The sequence below is a fragment of the Ahaetulla prasina genome, chromosome 3, assembly GCF_028640845.1.
Source record: "Ahaetulla prasina isolate Xishuangbanna chromosome 3, ASM2864084v1, whole genome shotgun sequence".
Classification (NCBI taxonomy): Eukaryota; Metazoa; Chordata; class Lepidosauria; order Squamata; family Colubridae; genus Ahaetulla; species Ahaetulla prasina.
This window is the reverse complement of record NC_080541.1, coordinates 107,690,943-107,713,916: the sequence shown is the minus strand read 5'-3', so window position 1 is coordinate 107,713,916 and position 22,974 is coordinate 107,690,943. Positions and strand designations below refer to the sequence as shown.

At 36.9% G+C, this 22,974-nt stretch overlaps 1 protein-coding gene across 9 annotated transcripts in view; it reads left to right on the top strand.

The window, feature by feature from the left end:
* KIAA0232 (KIAA0232 ortholog) overlaps positions 1-22,974 on the top strand; it is a 77,319-nt gene that overhangs the window by 33,858 nt on the left and 20,487 nt on the right. For 5 of the 9 annotated variants that reach the window (XR_009154688.1, XM_058178888.1, XM_058178886.1 and 2 more), the window contains exons 2-6: positions 1,986-2,490; positions 8,283-8,420; positions 13,229-13,295; positions 15,369-15,453; positions 18,355-21,601. Coding sequence is in view for 8 of the 9 variants with exons in the window: in XM_058178888.1 (XP_058034871.1) it covers positions 2,260-2,490; positions 8,283-8,420; positions 13,229-13,295; positions 15,369-15,453; positions 18,355-21,601 (3,768 nt within the window). In the remaining variant the exon portion in view is untranslated. Of the gene's footprint in view, positions 1-1,985; positions 2,491-8,282; positions 8,421-13,186; positions 13,296-15,368; positions 15,454-18,354; positions 21,602-22,974 lie in introns of all 9 variants that reach the window. The other 4 variants (XM_058178889.1, XM_058178891.1, XM_058178890.1 and 1 more) reach the window with 2 other exon arrangements.

The window sequence follows — 22,974 nt, the reverse complement described above, 5'->3', positions numbered from 1 at the left end:
GTCCTCATTTTACCTACCTTATAAAGGATGGAAGGCTGAGTCAACCTTGGGCCTGGTGGGACTTGAACCTGCAGTAATTGCAAGCAGCTGTGTTAATAACAGACTGTTAATTTTAAATGAAGCTTTTTTACTAGTGATTTAAATCATGATTTAAATCGACTTGATTTAAATTAAATCACCCTGAGTGGTGTTTTGTTTGTTAGCATAAATCTTTGCATATACTATATTTATTTAACAAAAAGATTTGGGTTGTTCTATATATCATTAAAATTGAAGGTTGTCTTAAATTATCTGAGACCATAGTAGTGGAGGTTTTGTGAGGGGCAAGTAGGTTTTGTTTTTGCCTTTTTTAGACTTCTGTTCCTTTTGGATAGTACTTGTGCAGTACATGCTTTTTACATAACAGCTTGCTTGCAGAAATCACGTTTAATAGTAGGGCTGCAAATGCTCTGAAAATTATATGGAAGATGTGTTTCCCCATAAATACATCATCTCTGTTATTCTTTGTGCCAGTCAGACTTTCAGATTTTTGTGTGAGCCTGAAAAAGGATCTCTTTAATAGTAAGTTAATTCATCTGCCCAATGAAAATAAAATGAATGTGTGCATCGTTAAGTAAAGTGTGGGGTGCCTTTAGGGTAGAAAAGCCAGTACAGGCCTAGGCCTACCTGCCTGGCCCTCCAAGCCCCTCCCCAAGATGCTCCACCTCCTGCGTCTAGGGTCCCAATAGGCCTTTTTCCACTCCTACCAGGTCTTCCAAGCCTTAGGCCTGATTTCCACCCCACCAAGCAAAACACTGTTATCACCACTTACATTTTGAAGAAGTCTGAGGCTTTCCAGAGTGCTGGGATGACTTTGTGTGTGTGTGGCCACGTGGCACAGTTCCAAAAGTGGCCATGTTTTAGTCCTACCCACAAAATGGTTGCATTGGGTCGCCACCACAGGGCCTTGGGACAAACTATTTCATTTTGCTGCCTTAACAAACTCTGCACAGCATTGCAGCAGTGTTCAGAAGCTTGTAAAGTACTGTGGAGCCTCTCCAAGGCAGCAAATGAAGCAGCTTGTCTGACAGCTGCCATTTTTTGCCTGCCTGTTTGTGGGCAGGGACAAAATGGCAGCTGTATTTGGATGGCTCCTGCACAGACCAGAGACAAACTGCTTTATTTTGCTGCTTTAACAAGCTCTGCATTGTGTTGCAGAAGCTTTCTAAGGCAGCAAAATAAAGCAGTCTATCTGGTAGCCACCATTTTGGGGTATCTTAACAAGTGTTGCACAGGTTGGGGAGAGAACACAGGAGTTTGTAAAAGGTGCTGCATGGTCAGGAAGTATGTACAGGGATGTTCAAGTGCCAACACAGTGCAGTCACAGAGGGGCTGAAGGGATACACGAGTGGGGAGATTGTCCCAGCAACTTGCAGCTTCCTTTTTGATTTTCTGGAGAAGTTAGCATGGAAGTGTTATATAAATGAATATTTTAAAAACTATTAATTAAGCAACAGATTTTTGACTAGATTGGTATTTTTTCTCTTTGTGTGGTACTTTCACACATTATAGTTGTAGTTCCTTTGACTAACAAGGCACTACTATTGAACTAAAATTCTATTCACATTCCATTTGTTATAACATATAAGCATGTTCACTGCTTACTGCTAATGTAACATGGATGCATGAAAATCAAGTTAGTGAGTTCCAAAATGTTTGCATTCATAGGTAGTTTGTATGTCTAAATGTTGAAAAGACAAAAAAAGTGCTTTGGAAGAAGCTCCTCAAGTTTTTTAAAATTCTAACTTCTCGGCATTCTGAGCAGGTGCATGCCTAATTCTTTCTGTGAGGCTTGTCTTTTATTGTATGTGTCCATTTATATAGGAAGCCAAGTTTGATTACTGCAGTGCATCAGAGAGGGGGGGGGGGAGAGAGAGAGAAAGTGCTCGTAATTGCTATCTGTTTTCTTAATACAAGTCACAATTTCTTTTTTCCCCTTTTTATAGGTCCTGCTGGGGATTTACATCTGGCTTCAATGTGAAATTAAGGTAGAAAAATGCACATAAACATGTGTTTCCTGTTAAGATTTAATATACTCTGGTTATGCCTGAAGAGTGGGTCTTGTCTTTAGACTGTTAACTGCCAGCAAATATAAATGATTGTCCTAGATGTCAAGCTTGTCTCCTCTGTACTGGAGTGAAAATATCCACCTCCAGGTTCCCACGGAATATCATCTACAGAAAATGCTTCATGTTCTAAGGATGAAAGCCACCTAGATTCATGCACCTAGTCTATACAGTTGTTGTGGATGGTTTGCCATCTGAAAGCTCCTCAAGCTCCTGTCTGGGTCCTGTATCTGTTTCAGAAATGTCTCTGCTTCAGGCTTTGGGCCCTGTGCAGACCTGGCTGGGACAAGAGCTAGAAAAATGTGGCATTGATGCCATGATTTATACTCGCTATGTCCTCAGTCTTCTGCTGCATGATAATTATGACTACGATCTGCAGGAACAGGTATTTACATATTTTAGATGTGCTTGACTAAAAAATAAGTATGTTTTAAATTATCTGTGTATGCTATTATAATAAATAATACATCATGGTTTCATATTTTTAGAACAGGAAACATAGGACTTTTGAAGCATATCCTAAAATTTAGATATACTCAGTGGGCTATTTGATAAAATAATCATCATGACAAATCACAGAACGCCTTTGTAAAACTGAACTTCAAAAATAATTTGTGATACAGTTTGGAAGATGGGACATACCTTTTAAGAAATGTGATTTTTAAGTCTAGCAATTAATACTATGTCTACAAGTAGCCCTCAACTTACAGCTATTTATTTAGTGACCGTTCAGAGTTATAACAGCACTAAAAAAGTGATTTGTGATTGTTTTTCACACTTATGAGAGTTTCAGCATCACCATAGTCACATGATCAAAATTTGAATGCTTTGCAACTGGTTCATATTTATGACAGTTGCAATGTCCCAGGGTCATATGATTACTTTTTGTGACCTTCTGGCAAGTAAAGTCATTGGGGAAGCCAGATTCATTTAACAGTTGTGTAATTAACAACTATAGTGATTTGCTTAACAACTGTATCAAGAAAGATAAAATGGGGCAAAACTCACTTAACAAATGGTTCACTTAGCAACATATTTACCTTTGGGTCCAATTGTGGTCAAAACTTGAGGGCTACCTATCTTTTATTAGAAAAGCATTGTATTTTAAAAGTCTTAAAACATTTGTAGTGAACTGTGCTAAATCTTTTTAGATCCTTTTAAAAAAGAAAATTTTAAAGAACAGAAAAGTCTACCTTCGCTGTATTAAGCTGCAGTTTGAAATCATGCTTTAATTATACGAGTTTAGAAACCGCAGGCAGAAACTGGCTTTACCCATTGCCCTGTCACATTCCCACTGGTGTGCCTCTCTTTCCCTTTGCCCCATTCTACTGTCCGGACTTTGCTGTGTTCCAGTGCCTCATTGCCCTCCCTTGCTCTCATTCCCTTGAATTCTTTTATTCCCTGGTGCACCTTCCCATCCTCCTTGTCTTCTATTTTTGCGGCATTTTCATTACTGTCCCTAGCTTCTCTCTTTGCATTCCATACTATGTGCTGTACTCTGCAGAATGCTGATATCCCCTTCTTTTTTCATTCTATGTTTTTCCCTTCCTCATCTCTACCTCATCCCATTTTTTTTTCATTTAGCTCCCCACAACTTTCCTGGTGTTCTTTCACTTCCTGCTGTACTTTACCTTCCCATGTGTTTTCTAGTCATTTACCTACACTCATTAAATGCAAATCCTTTTTTATTCTATTTCAGTCATATAACATATAGCTTTCATACACCATTTTAATTGGATTTTCTTTGCTTCCCACCCCATCTAATATAATATGTGTATTAATGTGTGCATGTATCAAGGTGTGTGGGCATACATATTAGTGTCTTTTTGTGTATGCATATTCAGCTTTTTAAAAAATCTGAATAGATACTCCAGCAGTTCCCTCCTGTCCTGTCTTATGTCTTAATCTGAAAGTAGGAGAAGGCTGGACTAGGCAACTGAAATTACTTCGGGAATGTGCTTTGTATCCTGCATCTCAAAATATGTGTGATTCTTAGCTAGCTAACAAGTAGAGTATTGAATAGACATGTTTTGAAAACCACTGTGCTTGGTTTTGTGTTTTGTGTTTTTCATTTAAGCTATTCATTTTAAAAGCACTACAATATGCATTTCTGCTCAAAAATATTAAATAAATAGTATATTCCTGAAGCTAGGTTAATTGCTTTGTTCTATGTTGTGAAACACAGTTGGGAAGCCTTTTTTTTCTGTTGGGGACATGCCCCAGTCAGGAGAGCAGAATTCAGAGCTGGGTGGGCTTTTTCTTCTCCAATTGGTAGAAATCTTGAATGGTTAATTGCAGAGACCTTCTAAAATTAGATCAAAAGCTAAAGATTGCCCACCTTTGGTGTAGAAAACTAGTTATTGAGAGAATACTAAAAACTTTGTTCAAGTGAAATGAGATCAGTGGCTTTTTTAGTGAAGGGACTTTGCTAATGAAATGTCCAGGTATTTTTAATTGAGAACCTAAAACATTTTTTTCTCCCAAGCATTGTTATGCTTTGTATTTAAATTGTGTTATTTAAATCGGGTGTTCTGTATTAGGGAGTAGAATTATGCTTTTTGCTCTTATCTTGTATTGTTTTCATGTTTGTTTTCTGTTTTTTAACTACTCATTTAAAAACTATTCATTTGTAACTGCTCATTAGACCATTCATATGTGAATAACTTATGATGGTCTAAGAAAGCTATGGTTACAATATTATGCAAGTAAGCACTCTTCCTTAAAATATTTTTTTTAAAGTCACAAGAATGCTATTAACACTATACTGGCTTATATTAGGATTGTTTCCCACACCATCCTTTATGTGATACTCTTCAGATAATGTTTTGTGAGTACCTGAGTTATGAAGGGTTAGGACAACTCGCTGTGGCTGACTCATCCCAGCCAATTCACCATTGGACAATTCAGAGTGAGATAACTCAAGAGAGGGACAATTGAATTGCAGCAGCAGGCCTTGTCTTGCTTTAGAGTTGAACCTTCTCAGATTATAAATCCTTATTGCTTTGCTGTCATGCGTAAAAAGAAGCTCATGGCTGGGAAATGTATTTAAAAGCTGCACTCATATATTCAATATTATAAGTGTTGCAGTCAACATTCTTAAGGTTAGATTCTGATACTAACAGGGCAGCACATTCATTACTTTCTTTCTATAATTCTTCATAATTTGTAGGAAAGAATTAAATGTTGATTTATTGTAAAGTTCATGTTTTAATTCCAGATATGAGCATCAAACATTCTTGTAAATATTTGCTTAGACATTGTTTGACACGTCACTGGTCTGCTACATCTTTTCTGCTCCCTTCCCAGTTCATCTCTGCTTTCTGTGCTGCAGTCGTCCTGGGCAAGACTTATGCTGTGCTAAGAGAGAGTCTGAGAAAAAAATTTGTAGGGCTTTTTCTTAGGTATTGAGCAGTGATGCAGTTACTTTCATAGCCCTGTTTTGACTCTAGAAAAGTATCTTCCTTGTCACACGTTAATGCTAAATAGGCTACATTGCCAACCAATGCAAATTGCAAAATGTGCTTTCGCTTTATTTGAGATATGTGCATATACATATCCTGGGTTCCAGGATTTCAGTTGATATGACTCATTGATTACTTTTGCAGGTGTTGAAATATAAGTAGATATATTTGTTCTGCTACTTCTTTCTAGAAATCTTAACTCTTGTTCCTCAAAGGAATCATCTCTTCAACTGCATTATACTTTGCAGAAAGTTTTGTGTGTGTGTGTGTGTGTGTGTGTGTGTGCGTGTGTGTGCGTGTGTGTGTGTGTATGTAAATATAGAGATTATGATTGTTGTTGTAATTTGGCATGCTTATTCTGTATATAAAATTGCAGCTTTCTGTGTATGAGAATTAGGTGCAGAGAATCTGTTGTTACTTTTTTTCCCTACATGAATTCTACCTGTACCACAGAATAAAATAGAAAAATCAGAAGAAATAGATAATTTGAAAGCTTGAAACTTGAAAGCCAAATGCCAAATAACTCTTTGTTTTATAATTTTGTCTCTCTATGTCTTTTTGATACATTAATATAGCTTTGTTTATCCTTTTTCTAGTATATTATTTTTTATTTTAATTGTCTTAAATATTATAATTTAATTTCTAGCACCTAGCTTGCGTAGAAGGAATATGTTTGGTACAGTTTATGTTACAAGCATCTGATAAGCAGTGGCTTCTTTTCTGCTCAAGTATATTGAAGAAATGGGAGATTTGCTATAATATAATCCAGGGAGAAAGGAAAGAAAGAAGAAAGAGTTTAAGATACAATTGTATATTAAGTAATTTTTTTTAAAAAGCAGGATTGAACCATAGAAGAAATAATCCAAACTAATGAGAGCCAGTAGTTTGGATGACTAGGAAGTATAGATGAGATTTTTCTGTTGAATTATGTATCTTTGATATGATACCGCTCGCATTCACTAGCAAAGACAGTCTACATTAGTGCTTAAAAGTTTGTGAAATCTTTTGAATTTTCAATATTTCTTCATAAATATAAATATGACTCAAATATAATCTGTTCTCCTTGTAAGTTCTAAAACTAGATAAAGAGAACCCTGTGAAGCAAATAAGTCAAAATATTATATGTGTTTATTCATTGAGGAAAATTATCAACTTGAGATCATTGGGGAATAACAAAGCCCATAGTCTTTGAATTGTCTGTTATGCAGAAGGAGTCAGTCACCAAGTGGTAGCATATGAGTTGTGACATAGTGAAAAATTGTTAATATTTTCTGTTACAGGATGGAGATAGTTTTTTAGTTCTTCTCAGGATAAGTATGGATTGGTATTATATCAGCCTTAGCCTTTCCATTTCAGGCAAAATCTGCTTATCCAGAGACTCTAAGGCAGGGGTGGGCAATTAATTTTTATCAGGGGCCGCATGAGAAGCCTGAATTGTGTCAGAGGGCCACCAACTTTCTTTCATTGTAAAATACTTAAATTAAATATTTTGAATAGCTGGTACTGATAATCAGAAGAATAAAGCACTCTGTAAATATGTATATTAGGTTATGTGAAACTGTGGTCTATTGGTTAAATAAGAAAAACAATTATTGAACCAGTGCAATTTATTTTTTATGGTGTTTATGATTGGCCTCACGCGGGCCGGACAGGGACGTACAAAGGGCCGGATGTGGCCCGCGGGCCTTAATTTGCCCAGGTCTGCTCTAAGGACAACTTGAGTGTTTTCATCTCCCCCTTCCTCACTTTTACCTTTAGTTGTTTTGTGTCCCTTTTTCTCCAATTCTTGTACATTTAACTTGAACATTGCGTTGTTGCTGGTTTCATTAACTTCTTTATTTGGTGTTTAATATTCTGGCTAATGGAATACAGTCTGCATAGTTCCTGTTTTAGTGCCATTTGGCATAAAGTCAAATTAATTTTCCTAGTCAGTAAGTTGGTTTTTACCCACTTTTATTATCTGCTATTTTAAGATGTTGCCGCTACTAATTTCAATAAATATTACTAATATTACATTGCATTTTGAATAATAAAAATAGTAAAACTGGAGAAATCTTTTGGAAGGATGGGGTATGGAATGTCAAATATATAAGTAAAACCAAGAATTGTAGTAAATAGGCTCATAGCATGCGTGTGTGTGTGTGTGTTTTCTGAGGTTTTCGCGGGTGTTTGTATGTAGGTCTTTGGTTATTCGGGTTTTCTCCCACATAAAATTGGAAGTGTCTTGGCGACGTTTCGACGAAGTCTCATTCATCATCTTCAGGCTGGAGTTTACAGCTTCGTGCTTCTAGGAGCAATGTGTGATCGCAGCTGTTTCTTTTAACTGCTAGTGGGGGTTTGAACTGATTGGTTGGGAGCTTGGCTGTGTTCTGATTGGGTGGAGGTGTGTTCTGATTGAAAAGAGTCAGAAGTTGGTTCCTCTTTCCTCTTTAGAAGCACGAAGCTGTAAACTCCAGCCTGAAGATGACAAATGAGACTTTGTCGAAACATCGCCAAGACACTTCCAATTTTACGCGGGAGAAAGCCCGAATAACCAAAGACATACATATACATACATACATACATACATACATACATACATACACACATGCATATTCATATTTCCAGATGAAGATGAAGACACTCCCCAAGTGTCTTCCTTAAAAGTCATTAAGAGTTGCAAAGACAATATACAAGAAAATATTGCAGTTATTTTGATTTTCAATTTTTTTTTTAGGAGAATGACATCTTCCTGGGCTGGGAAAAGGGAGCTTACAAGAAATGGGGGAAAAGTAAGAAAAAGTGCTCTGATCTTACACTAGAAGAAATGAAGAAACAGGCTGCTGTTCAATGTCTTCGCTCTGCTTCTGATGAAGTAAGGACTAACAATATAGTTAGTTATGTTTAAATTCTGATTCTTAATTGTGATGTCAAATAGCATAATAATTTTGTTCATTTTTAAAAATCTAGTTGAAATTATTATTTTGTAAATAATTTTCAATATAATTAAATGGAATAGAATGAAATCTGTATTTAATTTGAACATGTTAAGTTTTGCATTTGGTGTTTATTAAACTTAAATCTATAATCATTTATAATAGGATTAAAATAGGCTGACCACAAGTAACCCCTAAGTAGTTCTTAACATGCTTGCTACTTTTGTTGTGCATGGGTAAATAGCAAATTTTGATGGTAATACCAGTGTCCTGTTGCATTTTTCAGCACAGCCTAATCCAGCAGACTAATTTAAATTATCTGTGCTCTTTTCATTAAGATTCAGGAGAGAACTCTTCCATCCTGCTATTTGCTTGGCCATTTCCATTAAGATTCAGGTTTTCGCATTAATGTTTTGGTGATAAAATTAATTTATCAGATTTAAAACTTAAAAAAACTTTTAAAAAACTAAACTTGAAAATGGTAAGTAAAAGTAAGGAAGATGCAATTTAACTATTGCTCAGAATCTTTCGCTAATTTTAAGAATTTATTTTTTGGATTGTATTCCTATTGCAAATAAATTGCTATTTGGAAAAGAAAGATTCTTTAAGGTCACTTATAACTAATTCTTCAGGATGAGAAGGATAAAAAATCCGGCCACAAATAGTCAATGGTGTACAGAGTTTATGTTAAGAGCAATTTACAAATTAATGACTTACTGATGTAAACTAGTTATGTCAAACTTTTATATTTGTATATGTAACTATAAAAATATATTCTATATTTCTTTTTGTTTCTTTTTATTATAATGTTATGTTTTCTGTTTGCATATTGTATTCAATTATGGAAAGTGTATTATAGAAAGAGGAGTAACTGGGTTGTTTTAAATGTATTTGTAAGAGAGAGAGAGTTTAGTGTAGCGGCTCAGGCATCAGGCTAGAACTCAGGAAACCATTGGTTCTAGTCCCACCTTTGGCACAAAGGCAGCTGGGTGACCTTTGGCCCATCATTCTCTCTCAGCCTTAGGAAGTGGACAATGGGAAAATCACTTCTGAAATCTTGCCAAGAAAAGCGTAGCAACTTGTCTAGCAGTCGCTAGGAGGCAACACTGATTCAGAGAAATCATAAAAAATGTGTATAGGTAGTCTTCGACTTACGACCATTCATTTAGTGACTTTGAAGTTACAGTGGGATTGAAAACAGTGACTTATAGCACTTACCAATAGCACCTAGACGTATATATCGCTTTACAGTGCTTTTACAGCCCTCTAAGCGGTTTACAGTGTCAGTACATTATCCCCAACGATCTGGGATTACCCACCTTGGAAGGATGGAAGGCTGAGTCAACCAGGTTGAGCCTGGTGAAATTCGGACTGCTGAACTGCAGCTAGCAGTCAGCTAAAGTAGCCTGCAGTACTGCACTCTTTTTTTTAATTTGAATTTATATCCCGCCCTTCTCCGAAGACTCAGGGCGGCTTACACAGTGTTAAGCAGTAGTCTTCATCCATTTGTATATTATATACAAAGTCAACTTTTATTGCCCCCAACAATCTGGGTCCTCATTTTACCTACCTTATAAAGGATGGAAGGCTGAGTCAACCTTGGGCCTTGGCAGTAATTGCAAGCAGCTGTATTAATAACAGACAGACTTAGTCTGCTGAGCCACCAGAGGCCCACCGACACCACTGTGCCACCTTGGCTCTAGTGTGAACACTTTTCACACTTACGACTGTTGCAGCGTCCCCATGGTCACATGATTAAAATTTAGATGCTTGGCAACTGGCATGTATTTATGATTATTGCAGTGTCCTGAGGTTATCACTTTTTGTGACTTTCTGACAAGCAAAGTCAGTGGAGAAGCCAGATTCACAATGCAGTGCAGTGATTCATTTAACAACTCAGGCAGGAAAAAACATAAAATGGGGCAAAATTCACTTAACTTTCTTGCTTGGTAATGGAAATTTTGGGCTCAATTGTGGTCATAAATCATCAGTCCCATTTAAGCCAACATTAACTGTTTGCTAGCTTCTGCTTGAATAAATCCAGTATAAGAGAGCTACTGCGTCTCTGGATAATTGATTATATAGCTCAGGGGTCCCCAATCCCTGGGCTGTGCAAGTGGCAGGTAGGTCTGTGAAGTTTCATTTATGCATGTGCAGGAGCTAGGATGCGTGCACAAAACCATCTCCCCCCTGCCCCCACTGCTGCTGCAAGGTTAGGGATCACTGATATAGCTCATTTGTTTTTAAATATTAGGAAATTATTTGTAATAGTCAATCAAAACCTGCCTTCCCATAACATGAACCCATTATTCTTTCCCCTGAAATGATAAAAGAGCAGGTTTCTCACACACACACCTCTTAAATATGGCAGCCTTTCAATATTTTTTTACAAATATTTTATGCTGCTTATGTTAGGCAAATCTAAGTAACTATCATCTTTATCTTTATGCTTCTCTACTGAAGACTAAATATTTCCAGGTCTTTTCATAAGAATCAATTGCTAATATTTTGATAATCTGCACTGGCATTCTCAGACTTTGTTTCAATTTGCTTGAATCCTTCTTAAGCGTATCACCCAGTACAGTACTCAAAGTGGGATCAATTAATAAAAAATCAGTAGAACAATTACTACCTGTTATTGGGAAGGTTTGTGTCTCCTGATAACATTATAGATTAAAAATATAGTACATTACCTATGGAGCTATTATGTGCGAATAAGATAATTATAGATCATTGTTTCTTAACGGTATCATTGCTATGTATGTTATAATTAATGACTTCAGTTTTTAATTTTTTTAGTATTCAAAATACAGACAGAAGGGTTAGAATAGAATTGAAGCCTGAACTGTTTCTTCTGGGGATCATTAAGGGAAGATATCCTAAAAACTAAATATTTGATCATTCATATTATTACAGCAGCGAGAATTGTACTCGCACAAGCCTGGAAAATGTCCACTAAAACGACAGATTGTGTAATAATCCAGAAAATTTTTGAGTGTGCAGAAATGGACAAACTTACTATAGAATTAAATAACAAGGAAGACTCGGAATATTACTCAACCTGGGAAAACTCGTATCAATGGATAGAAAATAAAAATAGGAAATATATAGATCAAAATAAGACATAAATTGTGTTTACATATATTTGATCAAGAAGGAATATCTGAGAATATATGAATAGAGTTAAGATTTGTGTACTGTTGGAATGATGTTGAATTGTACAACTATCATGGATGTATTTTTGTTACAGATGTATTTGTATTAGTATTTTAATATTTTAAATTTTAATAAAGGTTTTTTGAAAATTAAAGAAAAACAAAAACAAAATACAGACAAAAGGATTTATTTAGGGTTGCCTTTGTGAAATTGGCATAGAATTGAAGCAAATGTCACATTAAAATCTTCGAAGGAACAAAGTGATCCTTAATGGTCCTTTTCTGATATTCCTGCAACAAATGGAATGTTGATTTATAACCCTAACAGAGAAGAAAAGAAATGGAGCATCGTTATGATTCCACATGTTGCAGGAATATCAGAAATGCTCACATGGATTTTCAACCCAACATACATGCACGCTTTAAACCAGGAACACTGAGGAGTAGCAAGTGCACACCAGTGACAAAACAGCCAGACACAAACAGAGCAATTTTGTATATTCAGTACAGTGCAGTGAGGCATGTGCAGACTTGTACACTGGGGAAACAAAACAACCATTACACAAAGCATGGTACAAACACAGAAGAACCAGTGCAGCAGGACAGAATTCAGCAGTCCATCTGTACCTAAAAGAAAAGGGCCACTCCTTTGAAGACAGCTAGGTTTACATTCTGGACAGAGAACAACTGGCTTGAAAGAGGAATCAAAGATGCTATTTATGTTAAAATTGAACAGCCCTCTCTCAACAGAGAGGGAGGGATACAATACCACGTGTCTTCTCAATTCACAGTTCCACACTTGTTGCATTCTTATTCTGATGGCTCTGAGGACACACATTAACCCCTAGTTGATTTCAACGGACTCTCAGAGTGTTAATCAGCTAGCTGACTGCAAAGACTATAAATCCTTTCTATTCCCCACCAGTTAGTTAGAACTGAAGAAGCTTCTTGGATAAGATGGGCCTCTGGTGGCTCAACAGGCTAATGCAGCCTGTTATTAACAGCAACTGCTTGCAATATTGCAGGTTCAAGTCCCACCAGGCCCAAGGTTGACTCAGCCTTCCATCCTTTATAAGGTAGGTAAAATGAGGACCCAGATTGTTGGGGGGCAATAAGTTGACTTTGTATATAGTATACAAATGGATGAAGACTATTGCCTGACATAGTGTAAGCCGCCCTGAGTCTTCGGAGAACGGCGGGATATAAATGCAAAAAAAGAAAAAGAAAAAAAAGATGTAAAACGTCTTCAAGAAAAATAAAAAAAGTCCAGTTGCCTTTTTAAAACCACCTTTGGAACAATATACTCTTCTGCTTCATCAATTTTATTTCGGCCTTAAGACCAATCTTCCCGTTATTTAGAGTTCAATAATCCTGTGTATCTATTTAGATGAAATCAGTGATATAAAATTGAGGAAAAGTATATTTTAATTTTATTGCAACTGCATAAAAAAAAGGATTGTTGCAAATACTTTTTGCATTATTCTTTAGTAATGTAAATAATCACTTGACATGCATTTTATTAAAGTTCAACTATAAATAATTCAGTTTAGTTGTTTTTTGTTTTGTTTTGTTTTGTTTTGTTTTGATTGCAGAGTTCTGGAATTGAGACATTAGTTGAGGAACTTTGTTCCAGGCTAAAAGATCTCCAGAGCGAACAAGGTGAGATTCCATTTTGGGATGAGATTTCTTGGAACATGTTAAGCTGGAGTGTGGCGCTTGATTAGAAATATAAAATCCTGGCCTGAAGCGAGTTTATTCTGTGGTTAGGATTTTTCTCTGAATCGATTAGATTTTTATAGATATGCTTGGCATATAATTTACTTGTTATACTTAATAGGATGACTGGACAGTATTTAGCTGGATTAAGTTTGTATGCCTTTTAAAAATAGGGATTTTACAGAGTGGTTCCTTTCATTGAGGTCTGCATAGAAATCATGTGTAAAAAGTGATACCAATACACAGCACTATCATCTCGTATCAAGTCCCCTCCAGTCTCTTTATTAGATTTGGGAGAGCAAGTTGTTGATTTCTGCAGTAGTAATGTGGGGGGGAGGGAGCACAGTCAGGGAATGCAAGATGAAATGCTTGGAAAGTAATGCTTTTGGGGCATCAATCACTGACATGATTAATTGTTTAATAAAGCTTTGGACATGGGAGGCTTGTAGTTAGCCATTTAACTAAAGACTATTTAGTTAGGTTGAACCAGATGCTAGGTGAAATGTTGAAATTAAATGATTAAAATTAAACAATTTCAATATAGGGAAATGGTTACTATCGGGGCAAGGGGTTATTTCAGAGTTGAAAAAAACATGCTGATATTAGTATGTAATCAATAGTGTGGTGCCCATGGGTCTCAGAAGGTGAGCCTACCTTCTAAATTCCCAAGAGATGAGTCATTTAAAATACTCAGGTCATAATTTATAGTCATAAGGTTTACTCCCCAATCTTGATATGATTGATATGACAAAATCAGTCTTGCTATCTTGAGAAAAAAATAGGGGGGTTGTTCCATCAGAACACAACTTACTCTAAATAATTCAGCAGATTATAGTTGAATGGTCATACTTTAAGATGACTTTCATAAAAAGTAAAGGAGTCCCTGTGGATTTTAGACTGCTAGTCATAGCTGAGTATTTCTAGGTCATTGAGCCAGTGCTGTCTTTCACAGGCATGTGGCCAGCATAACATCACACCATAGCGCAGAGCATGCGGCAAAACATGTAGCATTCTTACCTTTCTCATCAAAGTAGTATCCATTTATTTACTTGCATTTAGATGCTTTCAAACTGAGGGGCTGAGACAAGTGATAGGAGCTCACTCTGTAATGTAATGGTAGGACTTGAACCGCCAGAGCACAGACATTCTCTGGCATCTTTTAAACCATTGAGCCACCGTTCATTGGTTAACATGCATAACCCTCATGTTAATTATATTCCAGTTACTTTGGTATATAAAGAAATAATTTCAGTGTACCAACCGAAGTAATTCAATAATTACTTCGGTTGGTTATACTTGATCCCCCAAACAATATTTAAGTTCAGAATTCTGTATTTATCATGCGATAATTTAAAAAGAGAAATGTAAAGTTAATTGCACTCTTATGTGAGAACTATCTAGCAATAGCAATAGCATTATATACTGCTTCATAGTGCTTTATAGCCCTCTCTAGGCAGTTTACAGAGTCAGCATATTGCCCTCAACAACTTGAGTCCTAATTTTACCGACTTTGGAAGGACAGAAATCTGAGTCAACCTTGAGCCAGTCAGGATCAAACTGCTGGCAGTTGGCAGAATTAGCCTGAAATACTGCATTCTAACCACTGTACTACCACATCACTAATTAAGAAACTTCATTGTTCTCAGAATTTCCTTAGAGCAATCATAATGGAATAATATTTTGTTTTGGTCCTGTTGGAAAGCTTTGAGAAAATTAGTTGTGACCATTTTAAGTATATACTGTATACTTTTTCAACAAATTGTAAATAATGAGACTCATGGTTTAGAACTGTGTGAGAGCTTTGTCACTAATTTAATAACTGCCCTACTAATATCCAGATAGATGAAATAGTTTACTGTTAAAAATGTGGATGATGTAATGAATTCATTTGTAAATTCAGTGTATACATTCTTAACATAAGCTTGTGGGCCAGCATATGGAATTGATGATTGTATATTTGTATTTATTTCAAAATGAGTCTGATCAGATTTTTGTACTGACTTTTTTTTTTAATAGCGGAGGAGAAGATTTCAAAAAGACTTGAGGACTCTTTGCCTCCTGAAATAGATTTATCTCCAGCAGCAAAAGATCAAGTAGAAATGTATGTTGCATTTCTTTAAAAACACCCTCTTATTTTATTCTTCTAAATTGGAAAAGCACGCATATTTTCTACAGTGGTATTAGCTATGAAGTAATGAATTCAAGCTATCATTTTCTATTAAAATGTTTTTAACTGATCATTAAACTTTTTTTAAAACAGTAGTATTAGATGAACTATTTTCATTCCAATATAGTTTCTTTTCCATTTAGTGAGTGATGACATTGATTTTTATCCTCAACAGTAACCCATATATCTTCAGATTTTTATTGTGAAATTATGTTTTTTAGTGAAATAATGAGACACAGATTCATAATCTGGGGGAGTAGAGAAGCGTGTTACAATCTAGAAACACCACAGCATACCGTCCTGACATCTTGTCATCTCTATGGAGGCACCTATACATTAGAGGGAAAGGGATACATAGAGTGCAGACAATACAAATACTCTTGGAAAAATAATTTTTGATTTATTTTACATGCTTTTTTCAGGGCAAAATTGTGGCATTATTTGTACAAACTTTAGTTAATGTTCATAACTTAAGGCTCTGTTGCGTGCATGAATCTGATAACGAATGGAATTGCTTTAGAGTATACAATACACAAGTTGGTATGGTCAGTAAAGACAGTATTGCTAGCGGTTTTGCCATGACAATAACTCTAGTATGTTTGACATATCCAACTTCCAGTGTAGAATAATTTCAATATGAATCTGATTTGGGAAGGACATTTTGACACAATCAATGGCTGAAAACTGAGTGGTTGAGTGAGAGCAATGGCTGAGTGAGAAAAAGCACAAAATGTATCTGACTCTTCAAGTTACTGGGTCTGGAAGGAAGGCTTTCTGTGAGAGATGATTTTACTACTGTGTTTCCCTGAAAATAAGACCGCCTTAATTTTTTGCCACCAAAAAAGACACCAGGTCTTATTTTCAGGGGGATGTTGTTCACTGACTCATCTCACTTGTGTGCGTCGCCCCCAGTCTCTCTTTCACTATCAGAGACCTTCAGGAACTTCTTCATCGGGCAAGGCCAGCAAGGCTTTCCTGAAGGCGTCTGTAGCTGATAACAGAGCTCTGGATCAATCTGGAGTTCTGTTATCGGCTACAAAGGCCTTCAGGAAAGCCTTGCTGGCTTCAGCAAAAGAAATGGGCCGAGGTGTGCAAGACCTGGCTGCAACTATCCAAAGGTAAGTAGTAGGGCAGCTCCACCCCCCCATCCCCACCCTAGCTTAACTTTTACCTGTGGACCCTGGAGTGGGTGGGGATCTTAATTAGGGCTTATTTTGGGGGGATAGGGCTTATATTGGGCACACGTGTAAAAATCAATAGAGGACTTACTTTCTGAGTAGGGCATATTTTCAGGGAAACACGGTAGTATTAATTTTACTGATCTCCCTGCTAAGATTAATATGACCTAGAAGACACACAACTTTAATAATGAGCTTGTTGCCATAGTCTTGACCATGCCAAAGGCTAGTTTCAAGCACACTGTCAAATGAGTCCTCAAAAACCTTAGCAATGTAAGCTTATAATGTTACTACAACATTTGGAAACCTTGAGAACTGAAGAGTTTTTACCTGGTAAGTAGTGAAATGGAGCCAGTTCAAGAAGTATCACTCCAGAATCAGCCAGCTTTGAATGATGAGGCCATCAGTGCAGTTTGTGAAGGGGTGCAACAGTTCATCATATGCAGCTCTGGTCCTAGACCAACAATTCAATTGTCTCAGTCATTCGCAGGATCCCAGTATAAAACACCAAAGCAAGAGGAAACAGAAACTATTTATCCTTCCACTAAAATAGTTATTATGAACCTGTTCAAAAATTGCACAACAACACTATTGTTTATTTTATCGTGTCGTCCCTCTCAGTCTCTGTTAAAGACCAACACCGTTCTGCCCATGAGGGTCTTTCAGTCAATTTGAAAATAATTGTTAGAATTCTGTAGTTTATGTGCTGAACAACCACCAAGCTTATTCTTATATAAAAGGAGGAAAATTATCTTTCCAAACTTGGCACTCAACAGAAATGTTGAATTACCTATCCCCAGATAGCAAATAAAAGTAGAATATTTCAACTGTATTAATATTTACTGGAAAAAGTATGTAATCATATTTTGTTTTATTTTAACTACAGTGACAATATTTAACTCAGTGGTAGTCAACCTGGTCCCTACCGCCCACTAGTGGGCGTTCCAGCTTTCATGGTGGGCAGTAGGCGTTTTGTCCAATACTGAAGCACTTTCCTTTTTTTTAATTTAATTGACTTTTTAAAAAATTTTCATAGCATTATTTAAAAACATTTTCATTAGGTTTTTATAAAATTCCCCATGACAATCTAAATTTCTGAAAATATACTATTTGTATTGCCTGCGCATAAGTTTAGTTAACGTTACGTAAGTGAAACTAAATGGCACTATAGTGCAACCGCAAACAAAAGAGCCTCGTCCCAGAATAGCTCGCACATCTCCCCCCACATCACCCAGCTGTAACAGACAAGCAGAGCTGGTAGCCGGCGCCCCCCCACAACCCAATCCATGATGTGCGAGAGGCATGCTCAGACGATAATACACGGCACATTACTGTGGAACTCGTGGGTGGTTAGAAAACTTTACTATTAACAGAGATACAAAAGTGGGCGGTAGGTATAAAAAGGTTGACTACCCCTAATTTAACTTATTAACCACTTAATGGTTTTTTAAGTACGGTAATAGTTTATTTTTTTCTTAGAGATGAGCTAAATAATATATTGATTAGTAAGATTTGTGTTTTAAAACATTATAGATCATAAAAAATAAAAGTGAATGTTGATAGTAAAATCATTAATGTTTAGTTGGTCTTGAAACTGCCTTTTGATCTGATTCTGAAAAACATGACACTGTATGTTTATCCTTTTTTTCTCTCTCAGGTATTATGAGGCTTTTCCACCTCTTTCCCAGAAACCAGTTTGCCTGCAAGAAATCATGACTGTGTGGAATAAATCCAAAATGTGTTCTTACTCCAGTACCTCCTCATCTTCCACTGTTCCAGCAACTAGCACAGATACATCATCTCCAAAGGACTGCATTAGTGAAAATGAAGCATCCAAAGAGAGAAATAGTAACAAAGCATCTGTAACTATACAGGAGAGAGCCACAGAAAAGAATGACAAAGATGAAAAAGAGAATAAGTTTGGAAATCGTATTGAAGGAAAATCTGTTTCATACAAAAAGCAATTCCGTCATAAATCTGAGGGGAAGATACGTCTTCGATCCTGGTCTTCTGGCTCCAGTGAAGAAGGTTCAAATTCTAGTGGCAATCATGGTGAATTAAAAGCAGCTACAAAATATGTAAAAATAAGGCATAAAACAAGGGAGGCTCGGGGTAAAAAAGGATGGAATGGACAAAGTAAGTATTTGCCAAAAGTTGGTGAAAAAACTGAAAGGAAAATTCCTGGCAGCAGCAATGGCTCCATCAAGCAACTGTGTAAAAGAGGTAAACGGCCATTAAAAGAAATTAGACGAAAAGAAGGTGGAAACCATGAGAGAAAAGAGCTATATTTTGATAGCAGGAATGAAACTGAGTATAAGGAGGAGCCTTTGTGGTATACTGAGCCAATTACAGAATATTTTGTTCCCCTGACTAGAAAAAGTAAGCTTGAGACGACATACCGCAACAAGCAAGAAGATGTATATGATGCAACATCAGAGGCTGTAGAAGAATTAGCTGAATCAGTGCAAGGTCTTTGCATTAGTAACAACAATAATATTAATAAAACATACCTCGCAGCAGGTACTTTCATTGATGGTCATTTTGTGGAAATGCCTGCAGTTTTAAATGAGGATATCGGCCTCACTAGGACCTCAATATGTTCTCCACCAGAGGACGATATACATTTAGATGGTGTTCATCTGTCAGAACTAACACACTTCTATGAAGTGGATATTGATCAATCCATGTTGGATTCTGGTGCCTCAGGCAAGATGCAAGGAGAAAGTCGGATTTTGAATATGATTCGGCAGAAAAGCAGAGAAGGAACTGATTTTGAGGCAGAATGTTGCATAGTGTTTGATGGAATGGAATTGAAAGGGGAAAGTGCAATATGGGCAGATTCGGCCACCTCTGGTGCGGAAGGGTGGTTCTTGCAAGATCTTAGTAATTTAGCTCAATTTTGGGAGTGCTGTTCAACTTCTAGCTCTGGTGATGCAGATGGGGAAAGTTTTGGAGGAGATTCTCCTGTTAGACTTTCCCCAACCTTAGACAGCACAATGCTTAATTCATACATGCTTGCAGGCAATCAAGAGCTGTTTTCAGATACTAATGAAGGGTCTGGTTTAAATTCTTTTTCAGTGTTTGAAGTGCAATGCAGTAATTCTGTTTTACCATTTCCTTTTGAAAAACTAAATTTGGGAAATGAAAATACAGATTCTAGTAGCAATGTTGGTATGTTTGGGAAAACACAGTCAAGATTGTTAATATGGACCAAAAATAGTGCCTTTGATGAAAATGAACACTGTTCTAATCTGTCAACAAGAACTTGTAGTCCATGGTCATATTCTGAAGAAACACGTTCAGACAATGAGACTTTAAATATTCCACTTGAAGAATCCCCTCAATTTAACTCTGATGATATTAATTATATCGTTCCCAGGGTATCTTCAAGTTACATAGATGAAGAAATTGTAGATTTTTTGCAGGAGGAAACCTGCCAGGAACAGGCAAGATCTTTAGGAGAAATACCTACTTTAATTTTCACAAAAAAGTCAAAATTAGAATCTGTCTGTGGTATTCAGTTAGAACAAAAAACAGAAGATAAAGAATATGAGACTCCACAAGTATGTAGTGATAGTAGCCCACATGAAGATGACTATGGCTCAGGAGTTATGAAAGATATCTGGACAAATATGACAGGTGAAAATTCTGCAGCAATTGTAGAAATAGAAGGAATAGAAGAGGAACTGTTTCCAACTGATGTAAATCATTATTGTTGCTGCTTAAATGATGCAAAAGTAGAAATTCTCCAAGGTCCAAACAAAGCAGTGCAAAGATCAGAATACCATCTTTGGGAAGGTCAGAAAGAAAATTTAGAGAAAAGAGGCTTTGCTTCAACCAATTTATCAGAAGTGGATTGTGGAGATTATACAACACCCTCTAAATCATGGGATGTTAACCAAGATAAAGAAAGTTCATTTATTCTTGGTGGTGTTTATGGGGAACTGAAAACTTTCAACAGTAATGCAGAATGGGCAATAGTGCCCCCAAATCACCCAAAAGGAAACTTACTACAGTGTGCAGCTTCTGATGTAGTCACAATAGCTGGTACAGATGTCTTCATGACACCAGGAAATAGCTTTACTCCTGGTCACAGACAATTATGGAGACCTTTTGTATCATTTGAGCAGAGTGAGCATTTGAAATGTGGTGATCATGGATTAAATAGAGGTTTTTCTTTTATCTTCCATGAAGACTTGTTAGAAGCTTGCAGTAATTTTCAAGGTGAAGAGTCTGGTCTTGAATATTCTTTCTCTTCCTTTGACTTAAATAATCCATTTTCACAAGTTCTTCATGTCGAATGTACATTTGAACCAGAAGGAATTACATCCTTCAGCCCTTGCTTTAAACCCAAATCAATCCTTTGCTCCGATTCTGACAGAGACGCTTTTCGACCTAGAATATGTGGTGCTGGGAGGACGCAGTACAGAGCAATACGGATTTCTCCTAGGACTCACTTTCGCCCCATTTCTGCATCTGAACTTTCTCCATGTGGTGGAAGTGAATCTGATTTTGAATCGGAGAAAGATGAGGGGAATATTCTTGTCTCTTCTCAAGCTGAACCATTTGATGATCCACAAGCAGATCTCAAACCACTGGAAGAGGATGCAGAAAAAGAAGGGCATTATTATGGCAAATTAGAACTTGAGTCTGGGAAGTTCTTTCCTACCTTAAAAAAGTGTGGGATGGAAAAGAGTGCACAGACATCTCTGGATTCCCAGGAAGAATCATCTGGAATATTGCTGGTAGAAAATGAAAGTTCTTGCTTAGAATGCAATATGAAAGATGTTCAGGATACAATGGCTGTGAAAAATTCTGAAGCTAGCTGCAGTGTTGCGGAGCCACAAGAAGAAGAAGACAAGTCTTGCAGTTGTAAAGAAAGCTCATCAGTGCAACTGAAAGAGGTATGTCCTTGAGAATTGTGCATTGTATAGATAAGTTACAGGTTTCAGTAAAATAATATATAATTCAATGGATTTAATGCATTTAAAATACATCAGGAGGATGTATTCCTGATTTCACAAGACTTAGTAACCTTTTCCAAGCTAAGGTATTACTGTGCAATCTTAATTTTTTTTCCTGCACAAAAATTAATGTTTGAAACAAAAAAGTGTTCTAACTGAGCATCTGCCTACTTTCTCAGGTGCCTGGAAGAAGTGATATAATTCTGTTCTGAAAATGAACATAGAAGGGAAAAGAGAAACTGCTAATAGTTTCTATGGAGGACACATTTCTTTAGCTGGTAGGGGTTATATTACATTGAGTCCTCCCCTTTTCTTGCAAATAAACATACATCATTGCTTTTGTGCATTTATTCAACGTTGTCAGCCATTCAGTCATGTCCGACCCTTGGCCACTCTATGGATTGGCACTCTTCATGCCTCTGTCTCACACTGCCTCCTTCAGATTCTCCATGGTCATCCTGGTAACGTCCTTTATAATGTATAGCCAGCAGGTGCTAGGGCGGCCCCTTCTTTTTTTTCAGTTGATCACTCCCAGCATAATTGACTTTTGAGTGAGTCAGCTCACATGACATGGCCAAAGTATGATAGCCTTTATTTGGCAATCTTGGCTTCAAGTGATATTTTGGTGAGGCTCATTCTAGGACTAGTTTGTGATTTTTGCAGTCCATAGTTGGATAGTTGTCTCCAGTGTGCACTTATTTCGCTGGTCAAAATAGGCGTTAACTCTTAACTTTCAGAGGAAAGATGAAAAAGAAGTTATTGAACATAAAAATGTACAAGAAGATAATACCTAAGTAATGTTTAATGTTTATGTGGAAATAGTATTAGAAATTTTGAATACTAAACTTTTATACTGCAGTAATAGCCCCATGCAGACTTATCTTAGTTTAGTTAAACATGTACATTTATGCTTCGCTGAATTTACTGAGACCAGCTGTTTGTATGAAAGCATTTCATAATTTCTTAAAGCAATATCACACTTTATTGGATTCATATTCTCTAGAACAGTGATGGCTAACTTTTTTGCCATTGCATGCCAAGAGGGGGGGCGGGGGGTCACGTGTGCATGTGCCCATACCCATAATTCTATGCACCCACGCACATGTGTGTGCAATACCCCCCACTCCTCCCGCTCCTGGCATGCGATGGCCTGGTAGGCCATTTTTCTCTCTCACCTGGCTCCAGAGCCTCTCTGTGAGGCTGGGGAGGGCAAAAACGGCCTTCCCCCCCAGGCCCTCCAGACGCCAGAAACGGCCCGTATGCTAACTTTCAGTTGGACAGGAAGTGATGTTTTTTGCTATTCTCAGCCTCCA